The 18,893-nt window shown below is 44.6% G+C and overlaps 1 protein-coding gene across 1 annotated transcript in view; it reads left to right on the forward strand.

Annotated features, from left to right (window-relative positions):
• LOC106594070 (protein kinase C alpha type) overlaps positions 1–18,308 on the forward strand; it is a 283,350-nt gene extending 265,042 nt beyond the window's left edge. Inside the window, exons 13-17 of the mRNA XM_045720006.2 lie at positions 688–826; positions 3,745–3,825; positions 10,295–10,402; positions 14,363–14,503; positions 18,140–18,308. Coding sequence (XP_045575962.1) covers positions 688–826; positions 3,745–3,825; positions 10,295–10,402; positions 14,363–14,503; positions 18,140–18,307 — 637 coding nt within the window. The 3' untranslated portion in view covers position 18,308. The remainder of the gene's footprint in view (positions 1–687; positions 827–3,744; positions 3,826–10,294; positions 10,403–14,362; positions 14,504–18,139) is intronic.
• Positions 18,309–18,893: the final 585 nt, after the last annotated feature.

An 18,893-nucleotide genomic window follows, 5' to 3' on the forward strand; every position in this document is an offset into this window, starting at 1 on the left:
GTGATATAAAACACAGGGCTAAAGGACAGTGATATAAAACACAGGGCTAAAGGACAGTGATTTAAAACACAGGGCTAAAGGACAGTTTATTAAACACAGGGCAAAAGGACAGTGATTTAAAACACAGGGCTAAAGGACAGTGATATAAAACACAGGTCTAAAGGACTAATATAAAACGCAGAGTGAAAGCAAATGAACAGGCAAGGGAACAGAAAGACGCTAGAAAGGAAGGTAGAAGCGAATGAATTGTAAAAAGAAAAGTTAAGGCGGGCTGCTGTAGGAGCACAGCTGATTAGAGGCCAAAGAATGATTGTCTGTTGTAGTGTTTTAGTGTGTTGAATGCGTGTTGAGGACAGAAAAACAGGATCATTTAAAGCAAAATATTGATGTTTTTCAAACGTTTTCAGCCTCCCTCTGATCTTCTGCCTCCTTCAGAAAGAACAAACAGTAATAATTCAGTCAACAACACACCAGCGTAATCAAATGACAGCTGACAGACAATTAAACTCTCAAACGCCTTCCTTCCACACCTCAACGCTAATCCCCCTTTCTCTCTCTTTCACTCTCACTCCCTCTCTCTCTCCATCTCTCTTGCATCTCTTTTTCCCCCTCTCCCTCTCTCTTTCTCTCTGTTTATGTCTCTCTGGGTCTTTATCTCTCTCCCTTTCTTGGATCCCTCTATCACAGGGACCTCAAATTGGACAACGTGATGCTGGACTCTGAGGGCCACATTAAGATAGCAGACTTTGGCATGTGTAAGGAGAACATGTATGAAGGCATGGTCACACGCACCTTCTGTGGCACCCCCGACTATATCGCCCCAGAGGTGAGGACCACGGGGGGTGAGGGGAGAGACTGAGGGGAGAGACTGAGGGGAGAGACTGAGGGGAGAGACTGAGGGGAGAGACTGAGGGGAGAGACTGAGGGGAGAGACTGAGGGGAGAGACTGAGGGGAGAGACTGAGGGGAGAGACTGGGGGCGAGAGACTGGGGGGAGATACTGAGGGGAGATACTGAGGGGAGAGACAGATGGGGAGAGACAGATGGGGAGAGACTGATGGGGAGAGAGTGATGGGGAGAGAGTGATGGGGAGAGAGTGATGGGGAGAGAGTGATGGGGAGAGAGTGATGGGGAGAGACTGAAGGTAGAGATTGAGGGGGAGAGACTGAAGGGGAGAGACTGAGGGGAGAGACTGAGGGGAGAGACTGAGGGGAGAGACTGAGGGGAGAGACTGAGGGGAGAGACTGAGGGGAGAGACTGAGGGGAGAGACTGAGGGGAGAGACTGAGGGGAGAGACTGAGGGGAGAGACTGAGGGGGAGAGACAAGGGGGGAGAGACTGAGTGAGAGAGACTAAGTGAGAGAGACTGAAGGTAGAGACTGAGTGGGAGAGACTGAAGGGGAGAGACAGAGGGGGAGAGACAAAGTGGCAACAGAGAAGAATATAATGGTCATGTTGTCTCAGTGTATTCAAGCCTCAAGTCTCTCAGTAGTCTGTCCTCTCACACGGCTATAAAAGGACCATGTGGTTCCTCCAGCCATAGAGATGCAATATAATATAAATAGTGTTCTATTTCATTCTGAGCCTGAGGCTCAGAGAAGGACCTGGAGCGACATTATAGACCTGTCACTTCTCGTTACTGTGACGAGGAATGGATGCCCATACAGCACATGCTCAGACATGTCCCTGTGTTTGGCGGTAGAGCTGCTTCCTGTCTTGTCTGCTTGAGGGGGTGACAGGTGGTAGAGCTGCTTCCTGTCTTGTCTGCTTGAGGGGGTGACAGGCGGTAGAGCTGCTTCCTGTCTTGTCTGCTTGAGGGAGTGACAGACGGTAGAGCTGCTTCCTGTCTTGTCTGCTTAAGGGGTGACAGGTGGTAGAGCTGCTTCCTGTCTTGTCTGCTTGAGGGGGGGACAGGCGGTAGAGCTGCTTCCTGTCTTGTCTGCTTGAGGGGGTGACAGGCAGTAGAGCTGCATCCTGTCTTGTCTGCTTGAGGGGGTGACAGGCAGTAGAGCTGCTTCCTGTCTTGTCTGCTTGAGGGGGTGACAGGCGGTAGAGCTGCTTCCTGTCTTGTCTGCTTGAGGGAGTGACAGGCAGTAGAGCTGCTTCCTGTCTTGTCTGCTTGAGGGGGGGACAGGCGGTAGAGCTGCTTCCTGTCTTGTCTGCTTGAGGGGGTGACAGGCGGTAGAGCTGCTTCCTGTCTTGTCTGCTTGAGGTGGTGACAGGCGGTAGAGCTGCTTCCTGTCTTGTCTGCTTGAGGGGGGGACAGGCGGTAGAGCTGCTTCCTGTCTTGTCTGCTTGAGGGGGTGACAGGCGGTAGAGCTGCTTCCTGTCTTGTCTGCTTGAGGGGGTGACAGGCGGTAGAGCTGCTTCCTGTCTTGTCTGCTTGAGGGGGTGACAGGCGGTAGAGCTGCTTCCTGTCTTGTCTGCTTGAGGGGGTGACAGGCGGTAGAGCTGCTTCCTGTCTTGTCTGTTTGAGGGGGTGACAGGCGGTAGAGCTGCTTCCTGTCTTGTCTGCTTGAGGGGGTGACAGGCGGTAGAGCTGCTTCCTGTCTTGTCTGCTTGAGGGGGTGACAGGCGGCAGAGCTGCTTCCTGTCTTGTCTGTTTGGGGGGTTGACAGGCGGTAGAGCTGCTTCCTGTCTTGTCTGTTTGGGGGGTTGACAGGCGGTAGAGCTGCTTCCTGTCTTGTCTGTTTGAGGGGGGTGACAGGCGGTAGAGCTGCTTCCTGTCTTGTCTGCTTGAGGGGGTGACAGGCGGTAGAGCTGCTTCCTGTTTTCTGCTTGAGGGGGTGACAGGCGGCAGAGCTGCTTCCTGTCTTGTCTGTTTGGGGGGTTGACAGGCGGTAGAGCTGCTTCCTGTCTTGTCTGTTTGGGGGGTTGACAGGCGGTAGAGCTGCTTCCTGTCTTGTCTGTTTGAGGGGGGTGACAGGCGGTAGAGCTGCTTCCTGTCTTGTCTGCTTGAGGGGGTGACAGGCGGTAGAGCTGCTTCCTGTCTTGTCTGCTTGAGTGGGTGACAGGCGGTAGAGCTGCTTCCTGTCTTGTCTGCTTGAGGGGGTGACAGGTGGTAGAGCTGCTCCCTGTCTTGTCTGTTTGGGGGGGTGACAGGTGGTAGAATGTTCTTTCCTAATTTCTGCACGTGCTGTGTTTTATCCCTCACTACATGTGAGAATTTAATCTCATTTCACGTCTGTGGCAAAAGCCATCACAGCTCAGTTACAATTTAGCTGTGAGTGTGAGTGTGAGTGTGAGTGTGAGTGTGAGTGTGAGTGTGAGTGTGAGTGTGAGTGTGAGTGTGAGTGTGTGTGTGTGTGTGTGTGTGTGTGTGTGTACATGCTTGTTTATGCATCCAAGTGAGCATGTGTGTGTGCGAGCGCAAGAGCTTCTGTGTGTTTCTGTACAATGTGTGTGGGTGGACATGTGGATTGGTAAATTGGATGGTAGGAAAATAGTCCTTTGTTATGGCAGATATACATAGCCCACTGTAATAATGGTGGGTGGTGTGGTGGAAGTTTTGAAGAGAACAATCCTATGTGCTGCTACTGCTGTTAACGTAGCTCAGAGCAGAGTAACTGTCCTTGACTGAAATTGCAGGCAGAGCAAACCTGGGTAAATATGAAATTCACATGTGTTGCAGTGGTTCCCACATGCTGGTCCCACAATGGAATAGTGGGTGTGTTTAGGTTGGGCTTCCAGCAGTATATTATGAATGTAATGTGGCTCTTTCACCTTTCTCTCCTCTCTCCTGACAGATCATTGCATATCAGCCCTATGGGAAATCAGTGGACTGGTGGGCTTATGGGGTTCTCCTCTACGAGATGCTAGCGGGACAGGTACGTGCAGTAGTATATTTGTCAGATGGAAGTCTATTGTTCAATAGATCAAATGTGGCCTCATGTTATGCTGAGTCCATATTTCACAGCATCTGTTGTGTGGATCCTGCTAGCCTATATGTATGGATCCTGCTAGCCTATATGTATGGATCCTGCTAGATTATATGTATGGGTCCTGCTAGCTTATATGTCTGGCTCCTACTAGCCTATATGTATGAATCCTGCTAGCCTATATATATGGGTCCTGCTAGCCTATATGTATGGCTCCTACTAGCCTATAAGTATGGATCCTACGAACCTATACAGTATGTATGGATCCTACTAGCCTATACAGTATGTATGGATCCTACTAGCCTATATGTGTGGGTCCTACTAGCCTATATGTATGGATCCTACTAGCCTATACAGTATGTATGGATCCTACTAGCCTATACAGTATGTATGGATCCTACTAGCCTATATGTGTGGATCCTATTAGCCTATATGTATGGATCCTACTAGCCTATATGTATGGATCCTGCTAGCCTATATGTATGGGTCCTGCTGGCCTATATGTATGGATTATACTAGCCTGTAAGTATGGATCATATGAGTCTATACAGTATGTATGGATCCTACTAGCCTATATGTATGGATCCTACTAGCCTATACAGTATGTATGGATCCTACTAGCCTATATGTATGGATCCTGCTAGCCTATATGTATGGATCCCACTAGCCTTTACAGTATGTATGGATCCTACTAGCCTATATGTATGGATCCTGCTAGCCAAAATGTATGGATCCCACTAGCCTTTACAGTATGTATGGATCCTACTAGCCTATATGTATGGATCCTACTAGCCTATACAGTATGTATGATCCTACTAGCCTATACAGTATGTATGGATCCTACTAGCTTATATGTATGGATCCTACTAGCCTATACAGTATGTATGGATCCTACTAGCCTATATGTATGGATCCTACTAGCCTATATGTATGGATCCTACTAGCCTATATGTATGGATCCTACTAGCCTATATGTATGGATCCCACTAGCCTTTACAGTATGTATGGATCCTACTAGCCTATATGTATGGATCCTACTAGCCTTTACAGTATGAATGATCCTACTAGCCTATACAGTATGTATGGATCCTACTAGCCTATATGTATGGATCCTACTAGCCTATATGTATGGATCTTACTAGCCTATATGTATGGATCCCACTAGCCTTTACAGTATGTATGGATCCTACTAGCCTATATGTGTGGATCCTACTAGCCTATACAGTATGTATGATCCTACTAGCCTATACCGCATGTATGGATCCTACTAGCCTATATGTATGGATCCCACTAGCCTTTACAGTATGTATGGATCCTACTAGCCTATATGTATGGATCCTGCTAACCTATATGTGTGGATCCTGCTAACCTATATGTGTGGATCCTACTAGCCTATATGTATGGATCCTACTAGCCTATATGTATGGATCCTACTAGCCTATACAGTATGTATGGATCCTACTAGCCTATATGTATGGATCCTACTAGCCTATATGTGTGGATCCTACTAGCCTATATCTATGGATCCTACTAGCCTATACAGTATATAGACCATCCCTGTAGCTCAGTTGGTAGAGCATAGTGTTTGCAACGCATGGTGTTTGCAACACCAGGGTTGTGGGTTTGATTCCCATGGGGGGCCAGTACAACAAAAAAAAAATGTATGAAATGAAATGTATGCATTTACTCATGTAAGTCGCTCTGGATAAAAGCATCTCCTAAATGACAAAAATGTAAAAAATGTATGGATCCTACTAGCCTATATGTATGGATCCTACCAGCCTATATGTATAAGTCATGCTAGCCTATATGTATGGGTCCTACTAGCCTATATGTATGGATCCTACTAGCCTATATGTGTGGATCCTACTAGCCTATATGTATGGATCCTACTAGCCTATATGTATAGGTCATGCTAGCCAATATGTATGGATCCTACTAGCCTATACGTATAGGTCATGCTGACCTTTATGTATGGGGATATCTGCATGCCTGAATCCCAAAGGAATAGGAAAGATTGGCACGACAACATTAAGTCTGTAGCAGGGGTTCCCCATTCTACACCTCTTATGACACCGTTTCTTCAGAGACATACAGTACATTGGTGTCCTTGATTGGTGTCCTTGATTGGTGTCCTTGATTGGTGTCCTTGATGAATACCTGTGGATGCCACTTACTGACAATATGGTGTATTTAACTCATCTAAAACTTAAACTACCTCATCCTGACCAGACCAGCCACCTCTGAGTCACACACACACACAGGCATACACACTCACAGGACAGTTTGTAAAAGTCTCTCCTAATGGTTTACAGGATTCTTAAGGCCCATTATTCTGTTAATTCAAGATGGTCCTGTGTGGCTCAGTTGGTAGAGCATGGTGTTTGCAACGCCAGGGTTGTGGGTTTGATTCCCACGGGGGACCAGTACGGGGGGAAAAAAATGTATGAAATGTATGCATTCACTACTGTAAGTTGCTCTGGATAAGAGTGTCTGCTAAATGACCTAAATGTAAAAAAATGAGATGATTACCACACATATGTGCGCACAGACACACACAATCAGAGTCATTACCACTCACAAACTACATATATACACACAACCGCACGCACAATCAGTAGTCATTACTGAACACTTCTGAAAACTCCACTTTGTTACCACTTCAGTTGCCTGGCAACGGAAATGGTGTAGTGCTTTGATATGCCTCTTGTCTGCTGAGTGGAGGTCATCTTGACATCTGTAATTTCCCTCCGTTAAATCTAACACAAGACAGTACCCTTAATTAGAACAGAGAACTGAGCCCTTCAACTCAACCAAAGGGGTGAAATGGTAAATCTCACCCATGTTCTATGAACACTGCTGTTTCCCCTACATGGCTAGGTCATCCATGTATTGATGTCGGTCCTGATTATGGTCTTAGGGAGCTCAGTTATTAAGATTGTGGAGCTAGCAACACCAGCGTCATTGGTTCAATTCTGTCTGGGGACATTAATAATAACATGTATTCACTGTACTTAAGTTCCATCCAGCAACCCTGGATAAGAGCGTCTGCTAAATGAACAAATGTAACCCATAGTCATACATAGAGACTTGAAGCAACCCTTTGAAATCCATAGACTCAGTCTGCCAAGTGTGATACCATACAGTATGTCTCCTGTTGGAATTTAACGAAAAACCTTGGCGTTGTTTAAAAAAAAACATGTATTCCACCTTTATTTAACCAGGTAGGCTAGTTGAGAATAAGTTCTCATTTGCAACTGCGACCTGGCCAAGATAAAGCAAAGCAGTTCGACACATACAACAACACAGAGTTACTCATGGAATAAACAAACATACAATCAATAATACAGTAGAAAAAGTCTATATACAGCATGTGCAAATGAGGTAGGATAAGGGAGGTAAGGCAATAAATAGGCCATGGTGGCGAAGTAATTACAATATAGCAATTAAACACTGGAATGGTAGAATGTGCCGAAGATGGATGCGCAAGTAGAGATACTGGGGTGCAAAGGAGCAAGATAAATAAATAAATAAATACAGTATGGGGATGAGGTAGATTGGATGGGCTATTTACAGATGGGCTATGTACAGGTGCAGTGATCTGTGACCTGCTCTGACAGCTGGTGCTTAAAGCTAGTGAGGGAGGTAAGAGTCTCCAGCTTTAGTGATTTTTGCAGTTCGTTCCAGTCATTGGCAGCAGAGAACTGGAAGGAAAGGCTGCCAAAGGAAGAATTGGTTTTGGGGGTGACCAGTGAGATATACCTGCTGGAGCGCGTGCTCCTATGGTGACCAGTGAGCTGAGATAAGGCAGGGCTTTACCTAGCAGAGACTTGTAGATGACCTGGAGCTAGTTGGTTTGGCGACAAATATGAAGCAAGGACCAGCCAACGAGAGCATACAACATTTTTACATTTTTTACATTTTAGTCTTTTAGCAGACACTCTTATCCAGAGCAACTTACAGTAGTGAATGCATACATTTCATTTCATGCATTTCTTTTTTTTGTACTGGTCCCCTGTGGGAATCAAACCCACAACCCTGGCATTGCACACACCATGCTGGCGTTGCAAACACCATGCTCTACCAACTGAGCCACAGGGAAGACTACAAGTTGCAGTGGTGGGTCGTAAATGGGGATTTGGTGAAAAAACAGATGGCACTGTGATAGACTGCATCCAATTTGTTGAGTAGAGTGTTGGAGGCTATTTTGTAAATGACATCGCCGAAGTCGATGATCGGTAGGATGGTCAGTTTTACGAGGGTATGTTTGGCAGCATGAGTGAAGGATGCTTTGTTGCGAAATAGGAAGCCGATTCTAGATTTAATTTTGGATTGGAGATGTTTAATGTGAGTCTGGAAGGAGAGTTTACAGTCTAACCAGACACCTAGGTATTTGTAGTTGTCCACATATTCTAAGTCAGAACCGTCCAGAGTAGTGATGCTGGACGGGCGGGCAGGTGCGGGCAGCGATCAGTTGAAGAGCATGTATTTAGTTTTACTTGCATTTAAGAGCAGTTGGAGGTCACGGAAGGAGAGTTGTATGGCATTGAACCTCGTCTGGAGGTTAGTTAACACAGTGTCCAAAGAAGGGCCAGAGGTATACAGAAGGGTGTCGTCTGCGTAGAGGTGGATCAGAGAATCACCAGCAGCAAGAGCAACATCATTGATGTATAAAGAGAAAAGAGTCGGCCCGAGAATTGAACCCTGTGGAGGGGGGTGGAGGGCTGTTGATCGGGGTAGGGGTAGCCAGGTGGAAAGCATGGCCAGCAGTAGAAAAATGCTTATTGAAATTCTCAATTATAGTGGATTTATCGGTGGTGACAGTGTTTCCTAGCCTCAGTGCAGTGGGCAGCTGGGAGGAGGTGCTCTTATACTCCATGGACTTTATAGTGAAAAAGCTAGCCTTAGCTTTCCTAATTGCCTGTGTATATTTGTTCCTAACTTCCCTGAAAAGTTGCATATGCCACAGGATGTTTTTGTGCTGGTCAAGGGCAGTCAGGTCTGGAGAGAACCAAGGGCTATATCTGTTCCTGGTTCTACATTTTTTGAATGGGGCATGCTTATTTCAGATGGTGAGGAAGGCACTTTTAATGAATAGCCAGGCATCCTCTACTGAAGGGATGAGGTCACTATCCTTCCAGGATACCCGGGCCAGGTCGATTAGAAAGGCCTGCTCGCTGAAGTGTTTTAGGGAGCGTTTGACAGTGATGAGGGGTGGTCGTTTGACTGCAGACCCATTACGGATGCAGGCAATGAGGCAGTGATCACTGAGATCTTGGTTGAAAACAGCAGAGGTGTATTTGGAGGGCAAGTTGGTTAGGATGATATCTATGAAGTTGCCCGTGTTTACGGATTTGAGGTTGTACCTGGTGGGTTCATTGATAATATGTGAGAGATTGAGGGCATCAGGCTTAGATTCTAGGATGGCCGGGGTGTTAAGCATGTCATAGTTTAGGTCACCTAGCAGCACGAACTCTGAAGATAGATGGGGGGCAATCAATTCACATATGGTGTCCAGGGCACAGCTGGGGGCAAAGGGTGGTCTATAGCAAGCAGCAACGGTGAGAGACTTGTTTCTGGAAAGGTGGATTTTTAAAAGTAGAAGCTCGAATTGTTTGGGCACAGACCTGGATAGTATGACAGAACTCTGCAGGCTATCTCTGCAGTAGATTGCAACACCGCCCCCCTTTGGCAGTTCTATGTTGTCGTAAAATGTTATAGTTACGGATGAAAATGTCAGGATTTTTGGTGGTCTTCCTAAGCCAGGATTCAGACACGGCTAGGACATCCGGGTTAGCAGAGTGTGCTAATGGCGTTGTTGTCACAGTAGCACTCAATAACAGGGCAAAGCACGTCATTGCATTCTGATGGGACAATCTGAACAGATCAGTAGAGAACTATGGCTGGCATCTATTGCCAATATGAACCCACTGTACACCAATGACTTATATGACAGATGAAAGACTACACAGAGGAACATTAAAGGAACTCTCACACACACAGAGAGAAATTAGATCCACAGGTTGGTTCTGAGTGGCTGCTGGGATTTTAGGACTCAGTTCCCACCTGTCCTCTGTTTTATTCCACCTCAGAGTGGTGGCTAGTCCGGTCCCTCTTTGTATCGTGCACACAAAGCTGGGGTATCACGCTGTTTAAGATCACAAAGACAAGGGGATTGACAGGAGACATGATTGGTCACATTTCTTTGGCTATTTGTCCTTTTAAAGATATACAGTAAGTATACCATAAGCACTGTATGTACAGTAAACTTATTTTCATATCTATCCACTATAACCATGTTGCTACAAATGTGGACCTTCAGTAAGCAAATGAAAGTAAAATGTGGACCCTCACTTGTGTGTACATTTTGGTTGTCAACTGTATCAATGAATAACTTGTGTATGTTGTTTCCCTGAAGCCGCCGTTCGATGGAGAGGATGAAGATGAGTTGTTCCAGTCCATCATGGAGCACAACGTGTCCTACCCCAAGTCCATGTCTAAGGAGGCTGTCGTCATCTGCAAGGGAGTAAGTAGCTGGGAGATATGGGGTTGTATCTCTCCTACAGTAACTCACTGGGAGATGTGGGGTTGTAGCTCAACTACAGTAACACACTGGGAGATATGGGGTTGTATCTCTCCTACAGTAACACACTGGGAGATATGGGGTTGTATCACTCCTACAGTAACACACTGGGAGATATGGGGTTGTATCTCTCCTACAGTAACACACTGGGAGATATGGGGCTGTATCACTCCTACAGTAACTCACTGGGAGATATGTGTTGTATCTCTCCTACAGTAACACACTGGGAGATATGTGTTGTATCTCTCCTACAGTAACTCACTGGGAGATATGGGGTTGTATCTCTCCTACAGTAACACACTGGGAGATATGGGGTTGTATCACTCCTACAGTAACACACTGGGAGATATGGGGTTGTATCTCTCCTACAATAACTCACTGGGAGATATGGGGTTGTATCTCTCCTACAGTAACTCACTGGGAGATATGTGTTGTATCTCTCCTACAGTAGTAACACACTGGGAGATATGGGGTTGTATCTCTCCTACAGTAACACACTGGGAGATATGGGTTGTATCTCTCCTACAGTAACACACAGGGAGATATGTGTTGTATCTCTCCTACAGTAACTCACTGGGAGATATGGGGTTGTATCTCTCCTACAGTAACTCACTGGGAGATATGGGGTTGTATCTCTCCTACAATAACTCACTGGGAGATATGGGTTGTATCTCTCCTACAGTAACTCACTGGGAGATATGGGTTTGTATCTCTCCTACAGTAACTCACCGGGAGATATGGGGTTGTATCTCTCCTACAGTAACTCACTGGGAGATATGGGGTTGTATCTCTCCTACAGTAACTCACTGGGAGATATGTGTTGTAACTCTCCTACAGTAACACACTGGGAGATATGGGTTGTATCTCTCCTACAGTAACTCACTGGGAGATGTGGGGTTGTAGCTCTCCTACAGCAGTAACACACTGGGAGATATGGGTTGTATCTCTCCTACAGTAACACACTGGGAGATATGGGTTTTATCTCTCCTACAGTAACACACTGGGAGATATGGGTTGTATCTCTCCTACAGTAACTCACTGGGAGATATGTGTTGTATCTCTCCTACAGTAACACACTGGGAGATATGGGTTGTATCTCTCCTACAATAACTCACTGGGAGATATGGGGTTGTATCTCTCCTACAGTAACTCACTGGGAGATATGTGTTGTATCTCTCCTACAGTAACACACTGGGAGATATGGGTTGTATCTCTCCTACAATAACTCACTGGGAGATATGGGGTTGTATCTCTCCTACAGTAACTCACTGGGAGATATGGGGTTGTATCTCTCCTACAATAACTCACTGGGAGATATGGGGTTGTATCTCTCCTACAGTAACTCACTGGGGAGATATGGGGTTGTATCTCTCCTACAGTAACTCACCGGGAGATATGGGGTTGTATCTCTCCTACAGTAACACACTGGGAGATATGGGTTGTATCTCTCCTACAGTAACACACTGGGAGATATGAGGTCGTCATTTTAAATGGGCATCGATCACCCTATACATAGGTTGTTCAACTCATGTACAAAGCATTTTACACAATGCTTGTGAGGCAGCATATATATATACACTGCTCCAAAAAATAAAGGGAACACTTAAACAACACAATGTAACTCCAAGTCAATCACACTTCTGTGAAATCAAACTGTCCACTTAGGAAGCAACCTCCCAAGTCCACGACTCCAAGTACTTTTCCTCACGCCGCTTGGTCCTTTGGTGGTGGGTTGTTCTGTCAGGGCTTTCTGAAGGATCGGTCCAATACGCAGCGTGATCGTAGTTCCACATCTTTTATTGAATCATGAAACCGAATGCCATATGCAATAAACTTGAAAATACAAAACAATAAAGTCGTTACGCAGAGCAGGAAAACACACTACTCACAATTAACAACCCACAGTATACAATAAGAAAACCCCCTACCTAAATACGATCTCCAATCAGAGGCAACAAGAAACAGCTGCCCCCAATTGGAGATCAACCCCAAACAACACCCGACATAGAAACAGAAAACCTAGAACCCACAACATAGAAATAACAACACAGACTGTCAAACAAACACCCCCCTGTCACGCCCTGACCCATCTACTATAGAAAATGACCTCTTCCACTGGTCAGGACGTGACAACTATATTCCATTGAGTTGAAGCAAAGATTTGTTTCTGAACTATTCAAAACAGAGTCCTGTTCTAATCTAGTGAGCATCTGATTCTCTCTAGGGGTCTACTTCAGGGATGGGCAACTTGGATAGGGGTGGGGGCCACAAAAAATCTGAACTCATCATGATCACGGATCTGCATAACCACATCCATAACCACTCATGCAGTCAGAGCATGAGTGGTTATGGATGGGTCCCCAGCCTTTTGGGTCCCCAGCCTTTTGGGACCCTACGTGAAATTTTGTTGGCCCCCCCCAACAAAGTTTTGCCATGGAACGTAGAGAAAAGTTTGCTGCATTTCTACACATTTTCCCATGGGGCGGAGAGAAATTTTTGCAATTTTATAACTAATTTCATGCAATTCAACAAAAATTGGCAGTGGGTGGAGAGAAAAAAATTGCGGTTTTACAGCTAATTTCCTGTAATTCTACACATTTTGCCATAGGGTGATGAGAAATGTTTTCAGTAATAAAAACGAATAAGGGCCCCCGGTCGGTAATTTGACCATGATTACTACACGTTTAGATAGCTGGTTAGACTAACTTACCGATCTCATTTTTTTTGCTGACATGGGCTAATTGAGTGACTGTCAGTGACTGACATGACAACAAAAAAACTGCTGATGCACAAGCAAATTTCAAAATTGCACCTTTTTTATTCTACAATTGTAACTCTCAACAGTAAGTTGAGATCCTGACTAAGTTCCTACAAAAGCAGGCCACCAGTTGCCCATCCCTGGTCTCCTTGGTATCAAGGTCACACAGTCTTCCTCTTCTTTCTGTGGATGGCCATGCTTATATACACTATCGTTCAAAAGTTTGGGGTCACTTAGAAATGTCCTTGTTTTGGAAAGAAAAGCACATTTTTGTCAATTAAAATAACATCAAATTGATCAGAAATACAGTGTAGATGTTTGTTATGTTGTAAATGACTATTGTAGTTGGAAACGCCTATGTAGATATTCCATTTTTTTTAAATCAGCCGTTTCCAACTACAATAGCCATTTACAACATTAACAATGTCTACACTGTAGTTCTGATCAATTTGATGTTATTTTAATGGACAAAAAATGTGCTTTTCTTTCAAAAACAAGGACATTTCTAAGTGTCCCCAAACTTTTGAACGGTAGTGCACCATTGAAATTTGAATTTTGCAGCAATTTACACAAAGAAGAGATTCAATTTAGATGTTCTGGTCGGAAGATCAAGTCTTTTAATAATGTTTTTGGTTCAGTTACTTAGGGATGATGTCACCCGCTGTCCATGCTCCTGAACATATACAGTAATTCATCATCTGATGCTATTGTCGTCGTGACAACAGAGGCGTGTCTCCTCGACCCTTCTCTCCTTCACCTTTACATCTATATGATCTATGAAATCATTATTAAATGAGACGATTTGGAGTTGAATAAAATAGGCGCTAAATACATATTATCGATAACCATCATTTGCAATTTCCTCCCCTTTCTATTTTTAGGCTGGATTCTGAATAATGAAAATATGGATAAAAAATAAGGTTATTAAGGAAGGCTATTGGAAAGGGAAATATAGAGTGGCTTTAAGAGTTGAAGGGAAGCTACACAATAGACCACCAGTAATAAAGAACTATTGTTGTCAAGGCATACAATTGTAGCTTCTATAATGGGATTGCTCAGTTATGGGCTTCTCTCTCTCTTTCTCTCTCTCTCACTCCCTCTCTCTCTCTCCCTCCCCCCATCACTTTACTTCCCCCACCCTCCAGTTTATGACCAAGCACCCGTCAAAGCGTCTGGGCTGTGGTCTGGAGGGCGAGAGGGACATCCGGGAGCAGGCCTTCTTCAGACGTATCGACTGGGACCGCCTCGCCAACAGAGAGATCCAACCGCCATTCAAGCCTAAAACGGTGTGTGTGTGTGTGTGTGTGCGTGCGTGCGTGCGTGCGTGCGTGCGTGCATGAGTTACCCAGCTAGTAGGATCATTCCAGAAGTTATTGGAAGTCTATGATCAGATGAAACAGACCCTTTTATCCACATGCACAGACTGCTATCATAACAAGTCTCTTTAAAGGGGAAATCTTCAGTTCAAACAATACAAAGCGTCACCCCTCCACTGATAGCTACAGTAAGTGATGGGCTGGAGAAATGTATCCACTCTCAAATTCATAGACAAAGCTATGGATAGAAAGACTGACCATCCATCATATCAAAATTACAGTTTTAACCATGTTTTGAGGTGATACAGTGTTTATTTACAATGATTTTGTTTATAAACAAAGGAGTAAAACAAGCTTATATGTTGGGTTCTGATGGAGTAAAAACATTTAACTAAGCTCATGAGGGTTTTATAAGTTATATTCTTCAAGAATCAATGGGGAAATATCATGAAATTAAAAGTAATAAAGTGGATGTAGCAAACACGTATTGGCACTTTAACCTTTTAATGCAGTGGGCTAAATCAGGGTCACACAGTGTTTCTTGGTAGTCTTAAATAAATCTACTTTGAAAGAAAAGTATACACCTCACACACATGGTTATGGACTTATGGACCTGCACCGTGTCATATATAGAGTTGAAATGTATTACATTTTTAGTTTAAATCCCAATATTACACTATATATACATCACAGGAGTCTGAAATATAACATAGAAACACAACATTTTCTGCATTTAAAAAAAATATATGTTTCTAAAAGATATGAATAACATTCCACCCATGAGGCCACTAGAGGGCGATTTGGTCATGTGACTGCAGGAAAGGGCTGGAGAGCACCACTCACCTCTCTGATGCACAACATCAAAGCCACACACTTCACGTGCGCTATTACTCATAAGTGGGGTTTGTATCATATTTCTAAAGAGTTGTAAAGCTATTTTAAAAGAGTTTAAGAGAGTCTGTTTCCATAACTAAATTGGCCACTGTAGAAATGTAGGCATCACCTAGGGTGTGTGTGTGTGTGTGTGTGCGTTCGTCCATGTGTTCGTGCCTGTGTGTGTCTCTCTGATTCATCTCCTACCCTGTATGGGTCTGAGAGCCTGCAGCCATGTGTCACTGTGGGAGGTTAAAAGACTGCTAGAGCACAGCTGCAGCCACCATCTACCCTCCTCCATCCCTCCCTCCATCCCACCATCCTCCTTTGCCACCCTTCCTATTGCTAAACACACTCTCACAACCAGGCGTGGGGGCTTTGTGACCAAACCCCCCCACCCCAACCCCCACCCACCCCTCTCTCCCTCCATCCCATCTCTCTCCATCACTGCCCCTTCTTTTCATACAAACACACTTGCCGGGCGTGGGGGCTTTGTTACTGAACCCTCCTACAGAGGTTTAAGAATACATAGGTTTAAAAATAGCCCTCTAAAAGCCTCCTAGCCCTCACACCATATCCACCGCATGGCTACATGGCGGATGTATCAGTGTGGATTCACATTCAAACAGAGCTAATTCTGGTCTCCATTTATTCTGGAGGTATCGTGAGGTACAGTATACTGTAGTAATGAGATCGTTCTGGAGGTATCGTGAGGTAGAGTATACTGTCAGTAATGAGATCGTTCTGGAGGTATCGTGAGGTACAGTATACTGTCAGTAATGAGATCCTTCTGGAGGTATCGTGAGGTACAGTATACTGTAGTAATGAGATCGTTCTGGAGGTATCGTGAGGTAGAGTATACTGTAGTAATGAGATCGTTCTGGAGGTATCGTGAGGTAGAGTATACTGTAGTAATGAGATCATTCTGGAGGTATCGTGAGGTACAGTATACTGTCAGTAATGAGATCATTCTGGAGGTATCGTGAGGTACAGTATACTGTCATAATGAGATCATTCTGGAGGTATCATGAGGTACAGTATACTGTCAGTAATGAGATCATTCTGCAGGTATCGTGAGGTACAGTATACTGTAGTAATGAGATCATTCTGGAGGTATCGTGAGGTACAGTATACTGTCGTAATGAGATCATTCTGGAGGTATCGTGAGGTACAGTATACTGTAGTAATGAGATCCTTTTGGAGGTATCATGAGGTACAGTATACTGTAGTAATGAGATCATTCTGGAGGTATCATGAGGTACAGTATACTGTAGTAATGAGATCATTCTGGAGGTATCATGAGGTACAGTATACTGTAGTAATGAGATCATTCTGCAGGTATCGTGAGGTACAGTATACTGTAGTAATGAGATCATTCTGGAGGTATCGTGAGGTACAGTATACTGTAGTAATGAGATCGTTCTGGAGTTATCGTGAGGTACAGTATACTGTCATAATGAGATCGTTCTGGAGGTATCGTGAGGTACAGTATACTGTCATAATGAGATCCTTCTGGAGGTATCGTGAGGTACAGTATACTGTAGTAATGAGATTGTTCTGGAGGTATCGTGAGGTAGAGTATACTGTAGTAATGAGATCGTTCTGGAGGTATCGTGAGGTAGAGTATACTGTAGTAATGAGATCATTCTGGAGGTATTGTGAGGTACAGTATACTGTAGTAATGAGATCATTCTGGAGGTATCGTGAGGTACAGTAAGTATACTGTCAGTAATGAGATCCTTCTGGAGGTATCGTGAGGTACAGTATACTGTCATAATGAGATCATTCTGGAGGTATCATGAGGTACAGTATACTGTCATAATGAGATCATTCTGGAGGTATCGTGAGGTACAGTATACTGTCAGTAATGAGATCATTCTGGAGGTATCGTGAGGTACAGTATACTGTAGTAATGAGATCATTCTGCAGGTATCGTGAGGTACAGTATACTGTAGTAATGAGATCATTCTGGAGGTATCGTGAGGTACAGTATACTGTAGTAATGAGATCATTCTGGAGGTATCGTGAGGTACAGTATACTGTCATAATGAGATCATTCTGGAGGTATTGTGAGGTACAGTATACTGTCATAATGAGATCATTCTGGAGGTATCGTGAGGTACAGTATACTGTAGTAATGAGATCATTCTGGAGGTATCATGAGGTACAGTATACTGTAGTAATGAGATCATTCTGGAGGTATCGTGAGGTACAGTATACTGTCAGTAATGAGATCATTCTGGAGGTATCGTGAGGTACAGTATACTGTCAGTAATGAGATCATTCTGGAGGTATCGTGAGGTACAGTATACTGTAGTAATGAGATCATTCTGGAGGTATCGTGAGGTACAGTATACTGTCATAATGAGATCATTCTGGAGGTATCGTGAGGTACAGTATACTGTCAGTAATGAGATCATTCTGGAGGTATCGTGAGGTACAGTATACTGTAGTAATGAGATCATTCTGGAGGTATCGTGAGGTACAGTATACTGTCATAATGAGATCATTCTGGAGGTATCGTGAGGTACAGTATACTGTCAGTAATGAGATCATTCTGGAGGTATCGTGAGGTACAGTATACTGTTGTAATGAGATCATTCACCCACAAAAAGTGACAGCTAGACATCCTCTTGCTGTGGGCAACTTAATGTACTTCCCTTTACCGCCTAATATCAGCCATGTCTCTGTCTCTCCCTCTACCTCCCCCCTCTCTCTCTCACACACACACAGGGTGGCAAAGGAGCAGAAAACTTTGACATGTTCTTCACACGCACCCAGCCCATGTTGACCCCTCCAGACCAGCTAGTCATCGCCAACATTGACCAGAGCGACTTCGCTGGTTTCTCCTACATCAACCCACAGTTCATCCACCCTTCCCTCCTTCACAGTGTGGTATGAGGGGATAGATCAGGGAGAGGAGGAAGAGAGAGAGAGAGGGTGGTAAGAGAGAGAGAGAGAGGAGAGAAGGGGGAAGAGAGCCATGTGGACTGGGACTGGGACAGCAACCCTCCAGATTGACCACCAATCCCCTATTGTCCCTTTGTCAAAGAGACTAATATTATCTTCATGTGTTCTCTGGACTTCAGTAGGCGACATTCTGTAAACAAGCTGTCCACGAACGATCTCGATTGGAATTTGTCTGATGCGATGGAGGGGGTAAGGGAGGGGGTAGGGGTTGGTGTACAAGGGAGTATGTCTAAGTTTATCTGGTGATTGAGCGCAGTAATCATGGATACATTGATTTGAGAAGTAGGCCTGCTACAGTACAGTGAGCGTTGACATGAATTGCACACTGTTACCAAGGGGAACCCTTTAGCTCTGCAACCTACTGGCCTAACATTCAGGAATGGGTTCCATGTTTTCCACAGTTCCAGAACCTCCTACTTGCTCTAGAACCTAGAGCCAAACCCTACAGTACCTTCCTGTCCGGAAGTTGTCTGTGGGACTACATACAGTATGTTATGATTCCTCAGTGTGTTGCTAT

This window comes from Salmo salar, chromosome 06 (assembly GCF_965601325.2).
Source record: "Salmo salar chromosome 06, fSalSal1, whole genome shotgun sequence".
NCBI lineage: Eukaryota > Metazoa > Chordata > Actinopteri > Salmoniformes > Salmonidae > Salmo > Salmo salar.